Consider the following 23,985-nt stretch of genomic DNA (forward strand, 5'->3'; position numbering starts at 1 on the left):
TTGTTACAGATATATAATAAGTTGTTTGTAGTCTGGAATCACAAAAAACTATTTTTTATAAATTGCAGTCAAAATCTTGTCAAAATGATAACAGTTTTAAAACTGGTATAAAATAGTAATTTTCAATATCATGGCACTACATGTACACAGGTGGAGATTTGGGTCATTTAGTTTGACACTTAAAACCTAAGGGTGGGGGTCCCCTAAATGAGCAATATCCATGACCCTATAGCACAGTTGGAACCTGACTTTGTTCACAAACTCATCAATAAAGGGTCATCTGAGGATCTGGTTTCACATATATTGACTTTCCTATATAGTGTCTTACCAGGCTCAATGTACTTTGAAATCTTAGAGCACTATACATGAGGTCATTTTCTATGATCTCTCTCTCCACATATAGTCAAAGGGACAAAATCTAGGTACATTTCCTGCTGGGGAAAGGGTGAACAGCGCATGTCTGTAGTAATCCATCATGCACTGACACACAGTAAAACAGCTGGGGAAAGGTTGAACAGTCAGCGCATGTCAGTAGTAATCTATCACACACTGACAGGCAGTAAAGCTGTTGGGGAAAGGTTGAAGAGTGCATGTCTGTAGTAATCCATCACACATTGACAGGCAGTAAAACTGTTGGGGAAAGGTTGAACAGTGCATGTTTGTAGTAATCTCGTGGTTGTAATTGGTTACTTCGTTACGTTTATTATTTTGTCATCGAAGCATCATGTCCAAACTAAAAGTATAGGATTGGAAATGAAAACTTGGTCTATGGAAACTGTACTGTGATTGGATAATGTGAGATGAACTTCATATTGTGATTGGACAATGGAATATGAGTCCTATGTAGTGATTGGCCATTGCAACAGGAACTTTACTGTCACTGGACCCTGTAACAGGAACTCTACACTGTGATTGGACACTGTAATAGGAACTCTACAGGGTGATTGAACACTGTTAACAGAAGCCCTATAATGTGATTGAACACTGTTAACAGAAGCCCTATAATGTGATTGGACACTGTAATAGAAACCCTACACTGTGATTGCTTACAATCTTGTCCTATGAACTCTCTAATTTAATATCTGCCTTCTGATTGGAACTACTGAAAAATACACTATCACCTGATTGTAAGTCATGTCGCAACCTCTAACCTACAATTCAGAAAGTTCTCCATAAAAATTTCAGTCTATTTATCAATGTAACAAAGTTCAATAATTTGTAGATAAGTAAAATAATCAGGTAACATAAAAACACTCACTTTGAGCAACTTTAAGAACTTATAATAAAACTTTATAGTTTCAATTAACTTGTAGAGTAACACCCTTACAAGTTATCACCACTAAAGTTTTATTAAAAAGGAACACTTATAAACATTGAGCTATTGTATAAAATACAACTTTTATTACGGGCCAGGGACTTTACAGGGCTTGTAGTAGCAGTAGTCCACTGAGGGCATGTATATCATAAACTAACCCTAAAAATTGAATCTAGGCTACCAAATTAACAATACCCGTAGTCCACTGGGCTCATAGACTACTAAACATTGTATCTAGACTACTAAATTAGCAGCAGTCCAGGGCATAGAGACTACTAAACATTGTACCTAGACTACCAAATTAATTAGCAGTAGTTCAGGACACATAGACTACTAAACATTGTATCTAGACTACCAAATTAGCAGTAGTCCAGGACACATAGACTACTAAACATTGTATCTAGACTACCGAATTAGCAGTAGTCCAGGGTACATAGATGGCTAAACATTGTATCTAGACTACCACATTAGCAGTAGTCCAGGGTACATAGACTACTAAACATTGTATCTAGACTACCAAATTAGCAGTAGTCCAGGACACATAGACTACTAAACATTGTATCTAGACTACCAAATTAACTGTAGTCCACTAAGAGCACATAGCCAACTAAACACCATATCTCGATTTTACCAAATTTAGGGTACACTAGTAACTCTGTTAGACCAATGGCAATCAATGTAAAACTGTACCTGAAACAGCTCACTTGGATAAACCTGATTCAAGTTACTGTTCTTGTCATTTTATGGTGGCAGCCCTCTTCAGTATTTCACGAGGTCATTAGAATATTGCGATTTTCAAACTGGAGGCTGTTCTTTTTACTCAAATTTAGCGAAGGATCATCTATCAATTAATGTTATTTTCAAGTGAAGTCCGTCACTTTTCTTTCAAAGGGTCATTTTATAAAATTGCATATAGTTGTTTTTACTAGTTGCAACATTAAGGTGGAGGTCATTCTTTGTACACAAATTTGGCAAAAAGGTTATCTATCGACTCAAGTTACGTTTATGGTTATTTTCAAGCAAGGTTAGTGGCATTCTTTCAAAAAATCACTTTACAAATACACAGTTGCATTATGCGTTGCACAGTAAAGTGGAGACCATTGATATTTCTCTAAAGTTTACTACTATAATTAAATGTGTTTATTTTGTTACTTTTATTGTTATTTTCAGTGGAGGTTCGAATCTTTTGTTTTAAAAGGACTTTTCTCAACGTATAAAGTTACAGTTGCAATATTAAAGTGAAATCTCTTGTTGTTTTCTCCGAAGGTCATTTTTAATGTATCAATCGATTCAAGTTACATTTATTGTTATTTTCAAGTGGTGTTAATATCTTTCTTCTTTCCAAAGGACATTTCTCAAATGTGTATTAAGTTACGCGTATGAGTTGCAATATTAAAGTGAAATCTCTCGTTTTCTCCGAAGGTCATTTTTAATGTATCTATCGATTTTAGTTACTTTTATTCTGATTTTCAAGTGGAAATTCATATCTTTCTTTCCAAAGGACATTTCTCAGATGTATATAACATGATGTCTATCAGTGGCAAATTTGAATCAGGTATTGATATATTTATCAGAAACTTGTCTGATCACAAAAATAATACCCCAGTTACAGCTAGTGTAGGTTTAAAGAAATCTAAATAGTTAAACTATCTTTGTTTTCTGACTTAAAACTGTAGAGATACTTAACAATACTGATGGTTTTAACATAAATGTGACCATATGGATGAGGAGTGAGTATTTATTTTGGATTTTAAATTTATAAAACAATTTTATCATGGCCTCCTACTTGAAAAATCAATTTGAAACAACATATGCCAAGTCCTTGTTTGTAACTCAATAAATGGAAAAATCAATTATATGAAATAACATATGCGAAGTCCTTGTTTGTAACTCAATAAATGGCAAAACATTAATAAATGTGTAAAATCTTTGTAATTGTATGTACAATAACAAACTTTTTACACGTATTTTTTTAGCTTTTCGCAAGGTGTTGAGTGACAAACACAGACTTGTCATATGTTGTTTCACATTGATTTCCCAAGTAGGAAGTCATGACAAAATTACGTTATAATTAAAAAATACCGCCAATGGCGTTGTAGCACAACTGTAGTTTTTAAAAATGTTTATCCATATGCTAGTCTATGCTAACAATAGGTGTTTATTTGCTGAATAACTATCCAGTTGCCTATCCAACCATGTTGCTATCTTTACGATAAATGCTATCATTTGGCTGTTGCTATGGGCGTGGTCATGTTGTTAGATATATTTGCATACATTTGTGTATGTTTTCCTGATATTGTCTTTGCAATATGTGATCATTTGGCTGTTGCTATGGGCATGGTCTTGTTGCTAGGAAAATTTACATACATTTTTTGAATGTTTATTCAATTGTCTATTAAACCCTGTTGTTATCTTTGTGAAATACACCACCGTTTGGCTGTTGGTATGGGCGTGGTCATGGTTACTAGGGTATTTGCATACATTTTTTGAATGTTTATTCATCTGTCTTTCTATTCCTGTTGTTATCTTTGCAATATGCGTGATTATTTGGCTGTTGTTATGGGCGTGGTCTTGTTGCTATGCAAATTTACATACATTTTTTGGATGTTTATTCAATTATCTATTAAACCCTATTGTTATCTTTGTGAAATACACCACCGTTTGGCTGTTGCTATGGGCGTGGTCATGGTTGCTAGGGTATTTGCATACATTTTTTGAATGTTTACTCACTTGCTTACCAGATGATGTTGTTATTTGACCAAAATATACTGCCATTTGGTTGTTGCTAAAGGGTGTGGTCATGGTCGCTAGGGCCAATTTTGTCAAAATGTTTTTAAGAAAATCTGCAGAATAACAGTTTCAGAAACATCTTGCCAAGTTTCAGACTAATTGACCAAGTACTTTTTGAGATATAAGTTTTTGACCAAAAATGAACATTTTTACACCTAATTTGCATATCACTCATGGAATCATGGTATGCTTAATATTTCTTCGTCCATACATCCCTAGATACATTCCCATTAAATTTCAGCCCAATCTGCTCAGTAGTTTTAGAATTATAGATTTTTAACCAAAAAGACACATTTTTAGCCCTAATTTGCATATCACTGATGGAATCATCCCGTCATGAACAAATCTTACTTTACACCCCCTTAAGAATGTTCCCACCAAATTTCGCACCAATCTGCCCAGTAGTTTCTGAGTTTAAGTTTTTTGACCAAAAATCACATTTTTTGACCCAAATCACACACCTGTGATGCGATCATTTTGATTTGAACAATTTCCCAACTAGACACCCAAAGTAATGGACCCACCAAATATCGTGGCAATCGGTTCAGCGGTTTTTGACTTTAAGTTGTTTACACACACACACACACACACACATCCACACACACAGACAGACAGACGCCGGGCGATCCCTATAGCACTACTGAACAAGTTCAGTTGTGCTAAAAATCCAAAAAAAATATTAAATCTTCAGCCATATGGCCACTTGGTTTTATCATTAAGACAATCAACAAGGTGACACAATTATACTTGGAAGAGAAATGTAACATAACATTTTATGGCATACTTGGTGGAGGTTAATAAAGTTCCTGTAAAATAACTCTTTTTGTCACAGAGTTACAGAGCTAAGGGATTTATTGACATTTGTGTCTGAATGGCTTAAGTCCTTGGGTAAGATTTGAACCACAGCTGTGCCTTAGTCAACCCAGATGTATAATTGGGGACCTGGTAGGATAGAGGTTGTAATGTGAATACTTTAATCCTATGTATACCCTAGTCAACCCAGCTGTATAATTAGGGACCTGGTAGGATAGAGGTTGCAATGTGAATGCTTTAATCCTATGTGTACCCTAGTCAACCCAGCTGTATAATTGGGGACCTGGTAGATTAGAGGCTGCAATGTGAATACTTTAATCCTATGTGTACCCTAGTCAACCCAGCTGTATAATTGGGGACCTGGTAGGATAGAGGTTGCAATGTGAATGCTTTAATCCTATGTATACCCTAGTCAACCCAGCTGTATAATTGGGGACCTGGTAGGATAGAGGTTGCAATGTGAATACTTTAATCCTATGTGTACCCTAGTCAACCCAGCTGTATAATTAGGGACCTGGTAGGATAGAGGTTGCAATGTGAATGCTTTAATCCTATGTATACCCTAGTCAACCCAGCTGTATAATTAGGGACCTGGTAGGATAGAGGTTGCAATGTGAATGCTTTAATCCTATGTGTACCCTAGTCAACCCAGCTGTATAATTAGGGACCTGGTAGGATAGAGGTTGCAATGTGAATGCTTTAATCCTATGTATACCCTAGTCAACCCAGCTGTATAATTGGGGACCCGGTAGGATAGAGGTTGCAATGTGAATGCTTTAATCCTATGTGTACCCTAGTCAACCCAGCTGTATAATTAGGGACCTGGTAGGATAGAGGTTGCAATGTGAATGCTTTAATTCTATGTGTACCCTAGTCAACCCAGCTGTATAATTGGGGACCTGGTAGGATAGAGGTTGCAATGTGAATGCTTTAATCCTATGTGTACCCTAGTCAACCCAGCTGTATAATTGGGGACCTGGTAGGATAGAGGTTGCAATGTGAATGCTTTAATCCTATGTGTACCCTAGTCAACCCAGCTGTATAATTGGGTACCTGGTAGGATAGAGGTTGCAATGTGAATGCTTTAATCCTATGTGTACCCTAGTCAACCCAGCTGTATAATTAGGGACCTGGTAGGATAGAGGTTGCAATGTGAATGCTTTAATCCTATGTATACCCTAGTCAACCCAGCTGTATAATTAGGGACCTGGTAGGATAGAGGTTGCAATGTGAATGCTTTAATCCTATGTGCTTATAAAAGTTGCATGCACGCTAGGGAGCTGAGGAAGTGTAAAGGGCTGTTGTGCTGCGTGCTATAGATGCCATAGATCCATGACAAGGGTAATATGTATGTGTGTCACTGTGTGTGTGTGTGTGTGTGTGTGTGTGTGTGTGTGTGTGTGTGTGTGTGTGTGTGTGCGTGCGCGTGCACGCATGCGTAATTGTAAAGTACTTTGAGCACAGAGTGGGAAAATGATAGAAAAACCAACATTTATATTATATATTGTTCATTGCATTTTCACAGCTGGGAGTCTGTCACATGGGGCATAGAAATTGACTACATAGCATTGTCTGTAGTCTATTAGTTATAAGACATCACCATCTGTATACACAATATATCATTTACAGTCCACTAACACTGTACAATGATATTAAAACATATGTATGCAATGTTCTGTGTCAAATAAATCTGTGTTCAATTACGCCAGCTGACCCAAAATCTTTCCTACAGCTTCTATTTTTTTGGTTGAGTTTATTCAATCTATTTGGCAAACGTTCCAATTATATGGTGTGAAAATAAAGATACTGAAAACCATTCAAAGTAAAAGTTACAAACAAAATAAATATTACAGAAGAGTATAAAGTGTGACAGTTTATATCAATAAAGATTTATGAGTACTCATATTTTAACCAGTACACACTTTTGATAAGCTGAGAGCTTTCGATTACAAACTGTCAGTCTTGTTCACTCATGAAAACAAAGTTAACGATGAGAACTGTTGCTACAACGTCCTATTCCCAGCCCCTATTACATGGTTAGACTGTCGACAGTCGTTCGTGCCTTTTTGCTACATTTTATCTAAAACTTAAGTCATTGCTTTGCTTCGATCCGGAGCAATACTACAACCGCGTACTGATCAGTGAGTGCCGGAGCAATGTTCGTGCCTTCGGTAATCGCAGTTCCTATCAGTATGCATTAGTATTCAGTGCTACGGAGCGAGGCAACGACTTTGATTTAGATGAAACGTAGCAAAAAAGGCACGAACGACTGCCGACAGTCTATTACATAGTATGAAAATAAAGATTAAAGATTGTTACAAGCAAGGTAAACATTACAGAAGCTGTATTGACAGTGACAATTTAAAAAAACAAAGTTTTATGTTGAAGACCTTTGCTACAATGGCCTTATTATATGGTGTGGAAATAGTGATACAGAATACCATTCAAAGAGGTAGTTACAAGCAAAATAAACATTACAAATTTGTGATCTTCTCCAGCCATACACACCGAGTCGCACTCTACATTCTACAAACAAGAATCTGCTTGCAACAACAAATTAAAGACAACACCTATGGAAGTTGTTCATTGTCCATGGAATTTTTTACCACTTGACATTCACCAAGCCTCCAGCCTGAATTATTTCAAAACAAAACTGAAGACTTATTTGTTCATCAAAGCATATGGTTAGACTGTAAGATACGTCGTGACGTTTCACCCTCACCGGCCTCCGCTCTGTTAGGGGTTGGCCGATGTGTGAGGGTGCCCCGTCACGGCGTACCTTACAGACTAAGCATATGGTGTGCTTTAGCCATTCAGTGCTACTGAACAGAACATTGCTGTGGAAATTGGTGCTACAGAAATTTGACTGACTGACTGATTGATTGATTGATTGATTGATTGACTGACTAACTGACTGACTGACTGACTGACTGACTGACTGACTGACGGACTGATTGACTTATTGATTTATTGACTGACTGACTTATTAACTGACTGACTGACTGACTGACTGACTGACTGATTGATTGATTGATTGATACAGATTGAAGCTATATGAACTGTGACAATTAATTCATAAAAACAAAATATTATGATGGGGAACTTTGCTATGATGCACCTCTATTGTGTAAATACATTTAGAAAACAACTTTACAGAGAGATAACGATAAGCATCAGAAAAGCTGTTACTATGACAACCAAAAACAAATTTTTGAAGACAACTTTTGCAACATTATAGAGAAATAAACAATTCAATATTTCTGTGTTTCTTATAAAAGATGACTTTGTCATCTTTTTCCCCAATAGTCACGTCTGCAGCCGTTGAAGATAAAAAAAAGCAATAAAATATACCAGTAGTATACACAAACAATTAAATGTAACATTAAGAAAATAATCGACATGATATATTTATCAGACTCAGACACTTCATTGGGATGTTAAGTTTGATTTATTTTTTCACAGATGAAAAGTTAGCCTCAATGCAAGTTGTTTATGTCTTATGATGTGATTACATGTTGTGACAGTTTGTATACCTTGATGTTTGAATCACATGTTATTCTGTGGTGAATAGATGCTGAATAGAGTTTATTATCTTTGAGTGGGGGGTCATCACGGTTATGGCTTGGGGGTCATCACAGTTATGGCGTGGGGTCATCATAGTTATGGTGTTGGGGTCATCACAGTAATGACGTGGGGTGGTCTCAACACTGTGCAAAATATCACACTAGCCCCATCTACATGGCACTAAAAATCCTACCTGAGGTAGGATTCAGGATAGTTTGAAGCCTGTGTAGACGCAAGCGCGTCCTGAACCTGTCCTGAAACTGTCCTGACTTAGGACACCTTTGAGAGGTTTCCTGAAACCGTCCTGACTTTGTCCTATGTACTGTCAGGACGGAAGGCGCGACATACGCTGTAACCTTCCTATGTGCAGACACAAATCTATCCTACCTCAGGATAGATTTGGGACTTGGGACTGCCTCAGGTAGGACGACCTACGTGTAGATGGGGCTACTGTCATGATGGTTGAACTGTAATTATTCATACATTGTATGCGGGACTGTAGACTTGCTCAAGTCGCACAGTTCTTTTCATTCTTTTGAGATAATATAATTCTTTTAAAACCACAATTGTGTTCTTTTGTGTGACATGAAAACCTGAATGAGTGATTGTTAAACAGTTGGGTGAATGCATATAGCCCTGGGACTGTAGTCTAACCAATCTCCACAGCTAATATATCTTCTGTGACACGGCAAAATATCGGTTGGATGATGCCAAAAAGAGATGTTGTGGTTTACAATGATGATCAGTAACTGGGAGATTATTCAGTAGTCAAAATTTTTTTTCAAAGTTGAGGACATTTTCATTTACAAAGCTAAAACTGAATAACAAACTCAAAACATTTGAAGGATAAGACTCTAATTCAATGACATCATCATTTTATGTACACCGCATCGTGATGACATCACTAGTTTAAGTGACCTAGCTTTCACATCAGATATTGCTATGATTGTTATTTTATGACATCATCACTTTACGTATACCACATTGTGATGACATCATTAGTTTAAGTGACCTAGCTTCATGTCATTTTATACCAGGAATCAAACTGAGTGGAATGAAATATTTCTATGATTGTTATTTTAATTTATGACATCATCACTTTACGTATACCACATTGTGATGACATCACTAGTTTAAGAGACTGTAAGCTTTCATGTAAATTCACCAGCAATCAAACTGAGTGGAATGAAAACTTTGAAATATTTCTATGCTAAGCCTTGATAATTTTTAATTACAAACTGAAATTTTAGCTAAAACCACAAACTTTTCAGGAATTTAAATCTGAATTTCAAAACTACAATTTGCTCTAAAGTCTGTCAATAAAAATATATATGTATATAATATAATTGTTGATATTGTGTTTTCCCACTCTGTGCTCAAAGCACTTTATTACCCCAGCACGGATCTATAGTGGCACAACGGCTCGATATACTTCCTTAACTCCCTGTGGAGCATACAATCTATTGCAGCCTTTATAAGCACATAGGATTAAAGCATTCACATTACAACCTCTATCCTACCAGGTCCCCAATTATACAGCTGGGTTGACTAGGGTATACATAGAATTAAAGCATTCACATTGCAACTTCTATCCTACCAGGTCCCCAATTATACAGCTGGGTGGACTAGGGAATACATAGGATTAAAGCATTCACATTACAACCTCTATCCTACCAGGTACCCAATTATACAGCTGGGTTGACTAGGGTATACATAGGATTAAAGCATTCACATTACAACCTCTATCCTACCAGGTACCCAATTATACATCTGGGTTGACTAGGGTATACATAGAATTAAAGCATTCACATTGCAACCTCTATCCTACCAGGTTCCTAATTACACAGCTGGGTTGACTAGGGTACACATAGAATTAAATCATTCACATTACAACCTCTATCCTACCAGGTCACTAATTATACAGCTGGGTTGACTTGGGTACACATAGAATTAAAGCATTCACATTACAACCTCTATCCTACCAGGTCCCCAATTATACAGCTGGGCTGACTAGGGTATACATAGGATTAAAGCATTCACATTACAACCTCTATCCTACCAGGTCCCCAATTATACAGCTGGGTTGACTGAGGTACAATCATAGTTCAAATCTTGCCGAAGGACTTCAGCCATTCTGAAATAACCGGAGCTACGGGACTTGCACCTGCAACTTGTGGACTCCGCACTCCAAGCCTAACCATTCGCCAATAAAGTCATGACTCCATCGGAAAAAATAGTAGGATTTCGCAAATTACCGACTCCAATGAAAACCACAAATATTTACATAATATACTCTGACATTAAAAAAAAACACAAATAGTTATTAGATGAATACTTGGACTTTAATTGAAACCACAACTGGTGACCTTTGACCTTGATTACCTTGAATCTAACCACAATGAAGTAATGAATATGGCTGGATAAGAAGGGATTACATTCATATGAATCATTTTAAAATTAATGGTATTCTAATCTGCTGGGTCAACTGAGGTCATCCGTTGCATGACAACAGATACTTAATCTATCAACTTTGTATTGATATTTCAAAATAAGTATAAAGGTAAACCATTTGGGGCCAAAAGCTTGACTTCTTAGGAACTATTTTGTGGCCCTAACCAGAAATTTAATTTGTTATTTTCTATATTTTCTACTTATTGCTCATTTGAATTGTTGTAAATTTTGGTTTTGTGCATTTGTAGAGAGGTTTTGAGATTTTTATAAGCTTATACAGTGCTTGAAATTAACAGTAGTCCTATATCTACAGACTACCAATTCTAGTCATGGGGCTACCATAATTGCACCTGGTGGCCAAACTCAGGTTTCCACTGATTATGTGATGATTTAAAGGATGTAAGATTTACAAACATAAAAGTATTTTAATAACACACATATTTCCAATAGAGGAACTGCTTTCTGTTCAGGAATATAGGACTATTGGTCACCGGTCTCTGGGCTACCACTTTCTGAATTGGTAGCCCACTAAGACTACCATAGAAAGTGTTAATTTCAAAGCCTGCTTTATCAAAAGTACAGACGCTGTTGGATATTCAAGAGGACCAACGAAAACTTGATATTAAATCTTATCAGTGTCATTCACTCCTAATTATTTCAGTGGAAAACACAAACTGGTATAAATTGGTCTCCTATCTCCTACTGGAGGACTATTGGTCACAATCCTTGGGCTACCACTGTCTGAAATTGGTAGCCCACTAGGACTAGCAAAGAAAACATTAATTTTGAACCCTGTTATGATTTGTGGAAATAAGTTATTATTATTATCATTTGTTGGTTATTACAAGGTTACCAGACTCAATAATAGAGAACTTGCAATCCAGACTGAGCATGCTCAGATGCAAAGGACTATGGGATTATCTGTGGTTATCGTATTACCTAATCTGGAGCTACTGATAAAATAAACCTCACACAATGGTCAGGGTGACTATGAATTGATTATTTGTGGTTACAAACTAAGTAACATTATTGTTTACAATACTATGTGATTAGTATTTATTATCACATTTCCCTTGATGCAACATTCAACATGGCGGGTTTGCAAGTTCCCTATTGAACAGGATAATATATGCTGGTCTGACTCACTGTTTAACAATCATTGGAACTATGAAAAGGTCTTTGACCTACAACATATGTATAATATGATGATATGCTGATGACGAATAATTTAACCTTTCATTTATATCTATGTATTGAACAGATCATCGACCTTTAGAACTTTCAAGATAGTACTTAAAAAGAGCTTTCTCAACCAGGATAAGAATAATTGGCACCAGTTGAGGTATGTACCGCTCAGAACGAAGAAGGCAACATTAAAAGTATAGAGATACCATCTGTGATGCCACTCAAACACTGGCTCAGAAGACATGAAAAATTGCAGTCTTGTCCATCTGAGGTGCCACTCAAACCCTGGATGTATGATATCACCGGAGAGGGAACTGAGAGGCCCCTAAAACAATAGAACTTAGAAATATAAAGATACCACCTGAGGTGCCACTCACTCCCCTGGATGTATGATAGAGATATCACCTGACAGGGGGCTGAGAGGCCCCTAAAACCCTAGAACTTAGAAGTATAAAGATACCGCCTGAGGGGGTGCCACTCACTCCCCTGGATCACATTACAGGCATTAAGACAGTGGAGACATCATCTGAGGTGCCACTCAAACTTTGGATCAGAAAACATTATAAGCACAGATATTCTCTGAAGTTTTAGTGAATATTTACATGACTGACAAATTAATGTATTTTGTATGCTGACATTAGATGATGATAGGGCCTCTGTTACAGTTAAATTTTGGCAGTTCAGTTTTGAATGAAGCACCCTTTATACTAAGCTACATCATTACTATGGGGTTGGTGGGGAGGGGGGGTGCACCTTTACACTAATTTATTGTGGGTTATAAGTTGTCTCTATTTGTATAAAGAATGTTGTTCCAACAATGAAATGCCAACAGTATGTCTGCTATATCATTTGATAACACATAGCCACAGGTGGTCCACAGTTTCACAAACAGGGGATTCTGAGACCTTCACAAATCATGCAATATATGTCCTAGTTGTCAATAAAATCAACCTGCACCTGTCTTAGTGGATCAAATATACTTACTACCACATGGTAATCTATCAAATTATAATCCTCTGCTAAACAACTGTGCTTTATGATTTATGATAATGGGTCTGCATGTTTGGACTTTTAAAGTTTTAAGAATCAGCTGTGAAAAATTGACACCACTGGAGAAATCAAAGTTTATTTGACATTATTGATTGAAAATAATTATACAAAATTATCAGTAAGAAGACATACCAAATTTGATTGGTTGATGCTTTGCTAAATTTGATTTGTTGCTATTTGTGTCAAATTTGATTGGTTGCTATTTGGTCAAATTTGATTGGTTGCTATTAGGTCAAATTTGATTGGTTGCTATTTATTCAAATTTGATTGGTTGCTATTTGGTCACATTTGTTTGGTAAATTTTGACTGGCTGCTTTTTGGTCAAATTTGATTGGTTGCTATTTACTCAAATTTGATTGGTTGCTGTTTGGTCAAATTTGATTGGTTGTTATTGAGTCAAATTTGATTGGTTGTTACTGGGTCAAATTCGATTGGTTGCTGTTTGGTCAGTGTAATGCTGTAAATAAGTGCACAATTGTTCCATACACACAAACTCACATTAACACACGTTTTTTTTAAAATAAAATAAATGCTGTTTTGGATGGTAACAGAAGCCCATGGCACATTTGTGCCAGTGTTATTAATTAATAGGTATTTGCACTGATCCTTGTTGTGTTTTATCCTATACTCATCAAAGTACAGCCACGTAGAACACACAAGCCTAGAAACCAGTCAAGTGGAGATTTTTTGGCTCTCAACTTTCCCCTACCACACCTGCCATTTCACTAGCAATCATTTACCTTCTTTGGCAATAAAGAAGGTGCAAATTTTTTATTTTAAATTTTTCACGACAAGAGACGACATCAATAGTATCACCACGTGATAAGTACCAACTTTGGAGGTTCAGTTATATGATGGTTACCATATTTAATTGGGTTTCAACATTGCTAAATTGTAAATCTAATATTTGGTTTAAATAATTGGCCGTTAGTAAAATACCAGGAATGGTAGGGGAAAGGCAAGAACTACAAATCTGTACAATGAAATACCCGAGTACACCACACTGGGACTTACATATCATGGGGTTCTGTTAATTTAAAAGTAGCTATTTTATAGTGAGTCAACAAATAAGAAATCTTACCTCATTTTCATCATTCATTGTTTTATTAATTTCTGTGTTAATTTTAACTTCTTCATCTTCATCATCATCTAATATACTCTGTAATGAGAAAAAGCAATAAAAATTATTAAATATTTAAATTTTACATATATTATATCATCAATTTAACATAATTACATATGTACCAATGATTGTACATGTACTTATACCAATACGCACCCTAGACTCTCTCACAGTCCACGGAGCATCACATCACATTGCTAAAAGGGCTGTTATTTATGTACCAATATCTACTGCATAATTGTACTGTAGGCCCTCATTGTCTACATAGAGCTAATCATTTGTTGACGTGTAATTACTGCGATGCGCCGTGTTACAGTAACACGTCAACAGTACAAGGATATTCAAGTACAATTCTCCAATAGATATTGGTACATACAAAACAGTTAATAACTATGCTCTTGAGGACTGGTGAGAATATACACACACCCATACTAGTGGTATTTGCACTAAAGTGCAGTGCTGAAAACATTATTTATGCATATCAGTACATGCAAATTTGTACCAGTTTTTATTCGTATATCTGTACTGTATGTTTGACTGATCAGAAATGATATGCAAATCAATTACGCAGGCAGTAAACGTTCTGTCTCATTGTCAGTTGCACTAAACGTTCTGTCTCGTTGTCAGTTACACTATCTAATGCGTTATCATGAGCAAGTGCAATAATTACATGAATTCCTGACAAACAAACGTAATGCATATTGTCAACACAGCTGTTTGTATTTGTAATATGGCATGCTTTTGACTAGCCACAAAAAACACAAAAAATGTTTAGATGGTAAACATTCTTTCTCATTGTGAGTTGCACTATCACTAATAATTGATCATGACTAACTATACAGGCTTAGGTGGTAATTGTTCTTTTTCATTACCAGTTGCGTTATGCCCACAGTTGATCATGGGTGACTGTATTATTTACAAAGATTCCTGACAAACCAAATCAATGTACCATATCAAAACACAGCTGCTTATTTCTATGATATCTATCACAAGCCTGACTGGCAATCGGCAAGCAACCATGACCAACTTCATTGGAAGTGATTGGCTCAGAAGGTCAACGCTCTTTCAGTCTGTACGTCACACTAGGGCTAACAACTGACCATGTGCACCTGTACAGTATCACAGAAGATATGCCTAACTGTACAGTGTCAGAGAACATCTTGCCATAGTAAGGGATGATCACACAATGTCACGCAAGCTCAATAAACAAACTACGTTCACTTAGGATAAACCCCCTCCCACCAACATGAACATTCACAAGTGTGACATCAATATGTTTATATATGATGTAAACCAGGATGAAAATCATCACTACTATCGATGCAATTTAAGCACATAGAAAACACATTAAAATACTACTGGAAACCAAAGCACTCTCTGCATCACAAAGTTTATTTATTGAGACTGTGTGACATCGTGTGATAGTCCCTAACATAAACTAAAATGTACTTTCTTTTGATATAATACAGTTGCTTGAATTCATGTTATCACGCCTCCACCGGAAACTAAACCTTGACTGACTCCGGGGACTGACTGACCTACCTACAACTTGTGTGCTATCTGTGTGACATTATCACTGACTTTATGCTGTTATCACTGAATGTATGATACACAGTTTTCTATCATGACTAACTTTAACTAATCCCAGATACACTTTAATAGATGACAGATTCTAAATAGAGTACATAATGTTAAAAGGAGTTTCTACTATAGAGAGAATGTTGTTATCCTGTCCACATGGAAGATCTGTGATTTGAAGATCTGTGATTCCACTTTGCTCATCACAATCTGTTTGTCATTACTCATCAACCAGTTAATTAGACATACCCGATTGCGATTTACTTCATCCCAATTTCAACTCGCCCCATTTCAACTCGTTCCAATTTCAACTTGTCCCATTTCAACTCGTCTCATTTCAACTCAACCCATTTTCAACTTGTCCCATTTTCCACTCTTCCCACTCTTTCAAAATCCCATAGTTAAGTAATTTACAGATCTTTCAGACAAATCACTTGTCCTTCTTCAGTGTCTAACTAAATCTGACAAAATGATCCAAACTTGCTGTAAGTGTCAAAATGTCATAATATGACTCACCCTGTAAAGTATTGAATCACCTGTAGGTAGACATATTCTTGTAGCAATCAATACACAGTATGGAGCAATATAACCAATCAAATTGATTTTTAGTCCATACCCTAAAATCAGCGCTCACGATTTCAACTTATTACTATACTACTTATAGATAAAATAGACCTCTAATTAACATGTACGATGTCTATTTATTGTTATTTTAACAACTTTCAGTAAAGAAATTTAGTTGTCTGATCAATAAAATAATATCCCAGTTACAGCTAGTGCAGCTTTAACAGGCATGAACCAAAAACAAAGATAGATTCCCATAAGTAGATTACACTTAGTTTCTGTCAATAAAAAATAGTTAAATTGCTAAAACGATAGGGATCTAAAAGTAAATGGTACCTGTGAAGTAAGCTTGGTAAACAGCTTTACTTCACTTGATCCCAGGCTAGACACTTGGAGAGGAGGGTTAGATCCACAAAAGATGTTATTGTGAGAGCTTTACCCGACAATGACGGCAGTGCCCTTTTGGACATAAAGACACTTTTGTATTTTAACTGGTTGGGTACGGTTCATTGTCCTGGTAAAAAAAAAGTGTTGTCATACATACATTGAACACTACTTATTGCTATCGATGAAAGGGAGAAAAGACGTGTGCTTTTTTCTTCCACACTCTATTGTGTTCACACTTCAATACACATCACTGCTTCCATCATCTAACTGTCTGTATACGTATAAAAGTCACATCAAATTGTACCTGTCTACAGTCCAATAATATCCAATGTCCTTCATGTACAAAACTAACTACGACTAATGCATACAAAAGATTTTGATTTTAACCATTTATTAAGCTATATGAAAAGTAATTCAGAGTTGTCATCTAAACACCAAGTTTCAGCTACCCCACCCACCAAACCCACCCCACCCCACCCCACCCCATCCCACTCCAACCCACCCCACCCTTATAATTTCACTTGTATTAAACTTTAATATACACTACAAGTCGTTGGTCCTGTTTCAATGTTTTTATTTGGCCATTCTGCATTTAACACACATAAACATCCTTCCTTTTTACTCATTTCAAGTTTCTAATCGTGTTTAATCGAACACATAATAATTCCCATAGGAATTACTAGAGGTCATAAAGCTAAGATTAAATAAACTACCCCAGTATATATATTTCTCTAAAGTAACCAGTGATATGCAGTGTAGAAGCACGTTGTCATGACATAGATGCACGTTGTCGTGACATAGAATGAGCTGAGTATATATTCCATATTTTTTGTTCTAAATGGCACGGTATAAGAATTATTCTACATATTACATGTGTATATGTATAGTAACATTAGTGTGTCAATTGACAGCAAAGTGTACAATCTTTGAACAGTTCACTGAAAGCTCTTAACACTAGCCTCTGAAAAACGCCAGTTCACTGAAAGCTCTTAACACTAGCCTCTGAAAACCATCATGAAGGAATTAGCGGCACAAATTAAATGGCACGGTATAAGAATTATTCTACATATTACATGTATATGTATATTAACATTAATGTGTCAATTGACAGCAAAGTGTACAATCTTTGAACAGTTCACTGAAAGCTCTCAACACAAGCCTCTGAAAACCATCATGAAGGAATTAGTAAAGAAAAGTAAACAGACCTACATTTACTTTCAAAAGGGAATGATCTGACATCAGCCATGACCTTTAACCTCTGGTTGCTTCCACTGAGGTGAATGTGTTGACAGCTGTCAAATCTTGAGTCACATGAAAGTAACCTGGTTTAACTAATTAGCACCACAGTTATAGAGGAATATATCAAATTCTACACATTGTGATTTGAAACTATACCAAAAGTACACAAGAACACTCTTTGTTTAATAATTGGACATATACAAAAGGCTTAAAAATGCCATGTTTGATTTTAAAAAATATTAAAAAATACACGCCTTGACATTCTCTAATTTTTTTATTAATCACCAGTTTTGTCCTTTAGTTTATTTAGTTTAATTCTGTTTACATTTACTTCACTTTACTGTACCTTTAATAATCAAACCCCCTCCCCAACATATTACATGTACTAACAAACAAACGAACGGCAAATGAACAAAATTACTTAATAAATAAATAAATAAATAACTTAAAATAACAAACTAAATAAATAAATAAATAAATAAATAATTAAATAATAAAATAAATAAATAAATAAATAATTAGATAAATAAATTAATCTATTAATCAATTAATTAATTAATTAATTAATTAATTAATTAATAACTATGGTAACTTAATTAAGACATCACACTATCCTAGGAGTCATGGTCCTAGCAATAAGGCAGTACTATGCCCTCTTAGTCAACTTCGTGTGCAACTAATGCAATTAAATTTCCTGTGATTTACCAAAATTTGATGTTCTTGATAATGTGGAGACTGACAACTAGTAGTATGCTCTCTTAGCCAAATTGATGTACCACTGCTGCACAGCAACTTCCCCTTGTGACACACTACAACTTATCACTATAATCACACAATATGTCATACAAGCTTTAATGAAACAACTTCATTTGTTCGTTTAGGTCAACTTCCTTAACTATACAAACGTCCACAAGTGTGATATTGGTATGTTTATAGAGTATAACTATGCATGGTGAAAATTGTAATGGTCATGTCTGTTCTAAATATGGTTAAAAATGCAAAAATGAAATTCAGGAATCACATTGATATGGTCAACTCTGGGAGAAGGTAGTGTCCTAGGAACCATGGACAATGTGACGGTCAACTAAAGGGTGTCCTCAGACTCCTGAGAACCATGGACAATGTGACGCATGGCGGTCAACTTCGGGGGTCAACTAAGGGTGTCCTGGGAACCATGGACAATGTGGGAGTCAACTAAGGGTGTCTGGGGAACCACAGACAATGTGGCAGTCTACTAAGAGTGTCCTGGGAACCATGGACAATGTGGGAGTCAACTAAGGGTGTCCTGGGAACCACAGACAATGTGGCAGTCTACTAAGAGTGTCCTGGGAACCACGGACAATGTGGCAGTCAACTAAGGGTGTCCTGGGAACCACAGACAATGTGGCAGTCAAATAAGGGTATCCTGGGAACCACGGACAATGTGGCAGTCAACTAAGGGTGTCCTGGGAACCACGGACAATGTGGCAGTCAACTAAGGGTGTCCTGGGAACCATGGACAATGTGGCAGTCAACTAAGAGTGTCCTGGGAACCATGGACAATGTGGTGGTCAACTAAGGGTGTCCTGGAAACCACAGACAATGTGGCAGTCAACTAAGGGTGTCCTGGGAACCACGGACAATGTAGCAGTCAACTAAGGGTGTCCTGGGAACCACGGACAATGTGGCAGTCAACTAAGGGTGTCCGGGGAACCACAGACAATGTGGCAGTCAACTAAGGGTGTCCTGGGAACCACGGACAATGTGGCAGTCAACTAAGAGTGTCCGGGGAACCACAGACAATGTGGCAGTCAACTAAGGGTGTCCTGGGAACCACGGACAATGTGGCAGTCAACTAAGGGTGTCCGGGGAACCACAGACAATGTGGCAGTCAACTAAGGGTGTCCGGGAACCACGGACAATGTGGCAGTCAACTAAGGGTGTCCTGGGAACCACAGACAATGTGGCAGTCATCTAAGGGTGTCCAGGGAACCACGGACAATGTGGCAGTCAACTAAGGGTGTCCGGGGAACCACGGACAATGTGGCAGTCAACTAAGGGTGTCTTGGGAACCACAGACAATGTGGCAGTCAACAAAGGGTGTCTGGGAACCACGGACAATGTGGCAGTCAACTACGGGTGTCCTGGGAACCACAGACAATGTGGCAGTCATCTAAGGGTGTCCAGGGAACCACGGACAATGTGGCAGTCAACTAAGGGTGTCCGGGGAACCACGGGCAATGTGGCAGTCAACTAAGGGTGTCCGGGGAACCACGGACAATGTGGCAGTCAACTAAGGGTGTCCTGGGGAACCACGGACAATGTGGCAGTCAACTAAGGGTGTCCTGGGGAACCACGGACAATGTGGCAGTCAACTAAGGGTGTCCGGGGAACCACGGACAATGTGGCAGTCAACTAAGGGTGTCCTGGGGAACCACGGACCATGTGGCAGTCAACTAAGGGTGTCCTGGGAACCACGGACAATGTGGTAGTCAACTAAGGGTGTCCGGGGAACCACGGACAATGTGGCAGTTAACTAAGAGTGTCCTGGGAAGGACAATGTGGCAGTCAACTAAGAGTGTCCTGGGAACCACGGACAATGTGGCAGTCAACTAAGAGTGTCATGGGAAGGACAATGTGGCAGTCAACTAAGGGTGACCCGGGAAGGACAATGTGGCAGTCAACTAAGAGTGTCCTGGGAACCACGGACAATGTGGCAGCCTACTAAGGGTGACCCGGGAAGGACAATGTGGCAGTCAACTAAGAGTGTCCAGGGAACCACGGACAATGTGGCAGTCAACTAAGGGTGACCTGGGAAGGACAATGTGGCGTCTGTACATGCCTGAGTGATGCATGGTGATTCTATCTGTATTATATCACCCTTTGTTGTGCCAACATACACAACAGTTGAGGAATTACTAAACAACATAGTCTATCATGACTATATATATTTGATCATTTTGACCTCTGCAACCTCAAAATAGTTTTCAATTTATTCATCACGGTTTATTCAAGCCACTTCAAAATGTTGTATTTATAAGTGAGATCGCTATGACAACAGCATGATTGTTCTCTTTAAATAGTACCATCTGTTACAATTCAGATTTTTAAACTGAGATTAAATGACTGACAAATATAGTAACTAATACTTAAATATGGACGAAGTTTTAGTTTATGGTAAAATGCTCTACGGAGACCACTATCAATGAAAATAGAATGCTCCTCCAGGACCACTATCAATGCTGTTATCACAAACAGTGTTCTTTGTGGTCTGGATGCCAACTTGATTTCAATTTCAAACTACACCATGTCTGGTCAAAGTCCCTCAATCAGCACAAAAAGTTGTTCATCCAATCAGAGAACCCCAACTGTTATAGTGACATAAATAGTTTATAAGAGCTGACATATATACCATATTTGGACATTACATATTAAGTGCCCCAATAAACACTACATTATGTAAGTTTAAGAGGGACTGTGTTATTGGTTAGAATTTTGTGATTGATTAACAAAGACATGATGTTAATGACTGTGTTGATGGCTGTGGATGAATTTTAAATTGTATCTCGCGCATCTCACGACTTCTAGAGTAACCACTTTGACTATACTGTGAGTGGAGGTGTAAATAGTAACAATACTGTATGGGAACTAGACTGTGAGTGGAGGTGTAAATGGTAATGATACTGTATAGGAACTAGACTGTGAGTGGAGGTATAAATGATAACGATACAGTACAGGAACTAGACTATGCTCCTCGTGGCCAAATCAAGAAATCTTTTCTCTCTCTGCATAATAACTTGAATATGGCATATTATTGGGTGGATAAGAAACAAACTCCTGTGCTTACATTCCAATAGGTTAGTGTAATAGCAGGTCTAGTGAACAATACCTCCTCAGGGTTTGTCTGGAAATTGTATACCTATTCAGTAATCCACCATGGTTCATGACCTAGGCTACAGCTAAGGTCAGCTTAGACAACTCTATGGCTTGCCATTCAGCTGTTTTCTTTAAAGCGGTCATGTGAATAACAAGTGGGTATTTATTTTGGATTTTTAATTCATAAAGCAATTTTACAATGTTTTTTTATTTACATTTTATGTGAAACAGCAAATCTGTGTTTGTATCCCAATAAACTGCCAAAAAATTTAAAATGTGTAAAATGTTTGTTATTTTACGTACAATAACAAACTTTTCAGACACTTTGTAGCTTTTTGCATTTTATTGTTTTACAAACAAGGACTTGGTATACGTTGCTTCACATTGTTTTTTCAAGTAGGAAAACAGGAAAGTTGTTTTATGAATAAAAAATCCAAAATAAATACCCAATTCTCATCCATATGACATTGACCACTTTAAAACCACAAAAGGTATATCTGGAACATTTTTTTGAGAATTGTTTTATTCCATATAATTATAGTGACTGTACCGCCATATATATATATGTGTGTGTGTGTGTGTGTGTGTGTGTGTGTGTGTGTGTGTGTGTGTGTGTGTATCTGTGTGTGTATGCATGTATGTGTATGTGTGTATGTGTCTGTGTGTCTGTGTGTGTGTCTGTGTGTGTGTCTGTCTGTCTGTGTGTGTGTCTGTCTGTCTGTCTGTCTGTCTGTGTGTGTGTCTCTGTGTGTGTCTGTCTGTGCGTGTGTCTGTCTGTCTGTCTGTCTGTGTGTGTGTCTGTGTGTGTGTGTGTGTGTGTGTGTGTGTGTGTGTGTGTCTGTGTGTCTGTGTTTGTGTCTGTGCGGCTAGACTCCACATTAATACACTTTGTTGAAGACTTCCATTTAATCATCTCACAAAACCTTCACCAGAAAAAGAACACCACAGACAAATGTCCACCTACTCTCACATGTTGAAAACAAGTTATCAATTTTTATAAGTTATGAGGGATGACATTGTTGTCATAATCTTGTACACTACCATTGTGAGTGACCTCGGCAGTATGTATATTCATTAAAAGGTTATGTTACTAATGGCCCTTGATCACATACATCCATAACATGTCAAACTATGTATTATTTTAGTCTGGAGGCTATTGGTGGATTTGAGATCCTCCTTCCATGTCACACTAAATGGATCGATCTAGAATCACATTCTGTTATAAAATTTGAATTTTACCACCAACAGCTGTTTGGAATATTTCTCTACAATTATGACATTATCATTGTCTCACATGACTTATTTTCTGACTGTTAGGGTAGTCTCTGTTACCCAGACTCTCACCACTAGGGCGAGACCACCCAGACGAGAGTCTGGGAAAACAAGATTTGAACTACCCCATGCAGGATATATCTCCGGGAGCAGTGCATGCTGGGAATACTTCATGTCCAACATTGCAGACTGCATGATTTAGGTATTTTCAAGACAGGTTATCACTTCTCAAGTGACTGAACCATCTTAATTACTACAAACAGGCCTCCTAAGCCCATATTTTGTGACTTGGATGACATGTACTGTGTGTGACTTCTAGCATAGGGTAGTTGGAATCTTGTTTCCCAGACTCTTGTCTGGGTGGTCTCAAAGAAGAGCCCCTAGCGGTGATAGTCTGGGTAACCAATACTAACTGGAGGTGGAGTTTGTAAAAAAACATTATTTGCATGTCAAACACGATTGCACTATTAACTTTGGGTATTTGCACAAGTGCTTGCAGTGTTGTCTGCAGCCACACTTTCAAAAGTGCAGTGAGTGAAAGTGCAGCAGAAAATATTTCAAATACAAGTGCACATCCCCTGAGTATACCCACACTGGCACTCACACGACATGAGGTTCTGTTATAAACTTATTATCACATACGTTTATCAGAAAACAGCAAATTTCCGTAAAAATGACGCTCACGCATTTCATGTACAACAAATGATTGTGCCCTCATTTGCATATCATTTGCATGCAGGTATGCAATAATGTTTTTGGTAGTGCACTGCAGTGAAAATACCACCAGTGTGCGTACACT

General features: G+C 37.4%; 1 protein-coding gene across 2 annotated transcripts in view; it reads right to left on the reverse strand.

Moving 5' to 3' along the window:
* LOC144452855 (uncharacterized) overlaps positions 1-23,985 on the reverse strand; it is a 54,010-nt gene that overhangs the window by 17,821 nt on the left and 12,204 nt on the right. For both annotated transcript variants that reach the window (XM_078144038.1, XM_078144039.1), the window contains one exon: positions 14,250-14,327. In XM_078144038.1, the coding sequence (XP_078000164.1) occupies positions 14,250-14,327 (78 nt within the window). The remainder of the gene's footprint in view (positions 1-14,249; positions 14,328-23,985) is intronic.

Source organism: Glandiceps talaboti, chromosome 23, assembly GCF_964340395.1.
Source record: "Glandiceps talaboti chromosome 23, keGlaTala1.1, whole genome shotgun sequence".
In the NCBI taxonomy this organism is placed as follows: Eukaryota; Metazoa; Hemichordata; class Enteropneusta; family Spengelidae; genus Glandiceps; species Glandiceps talaboti.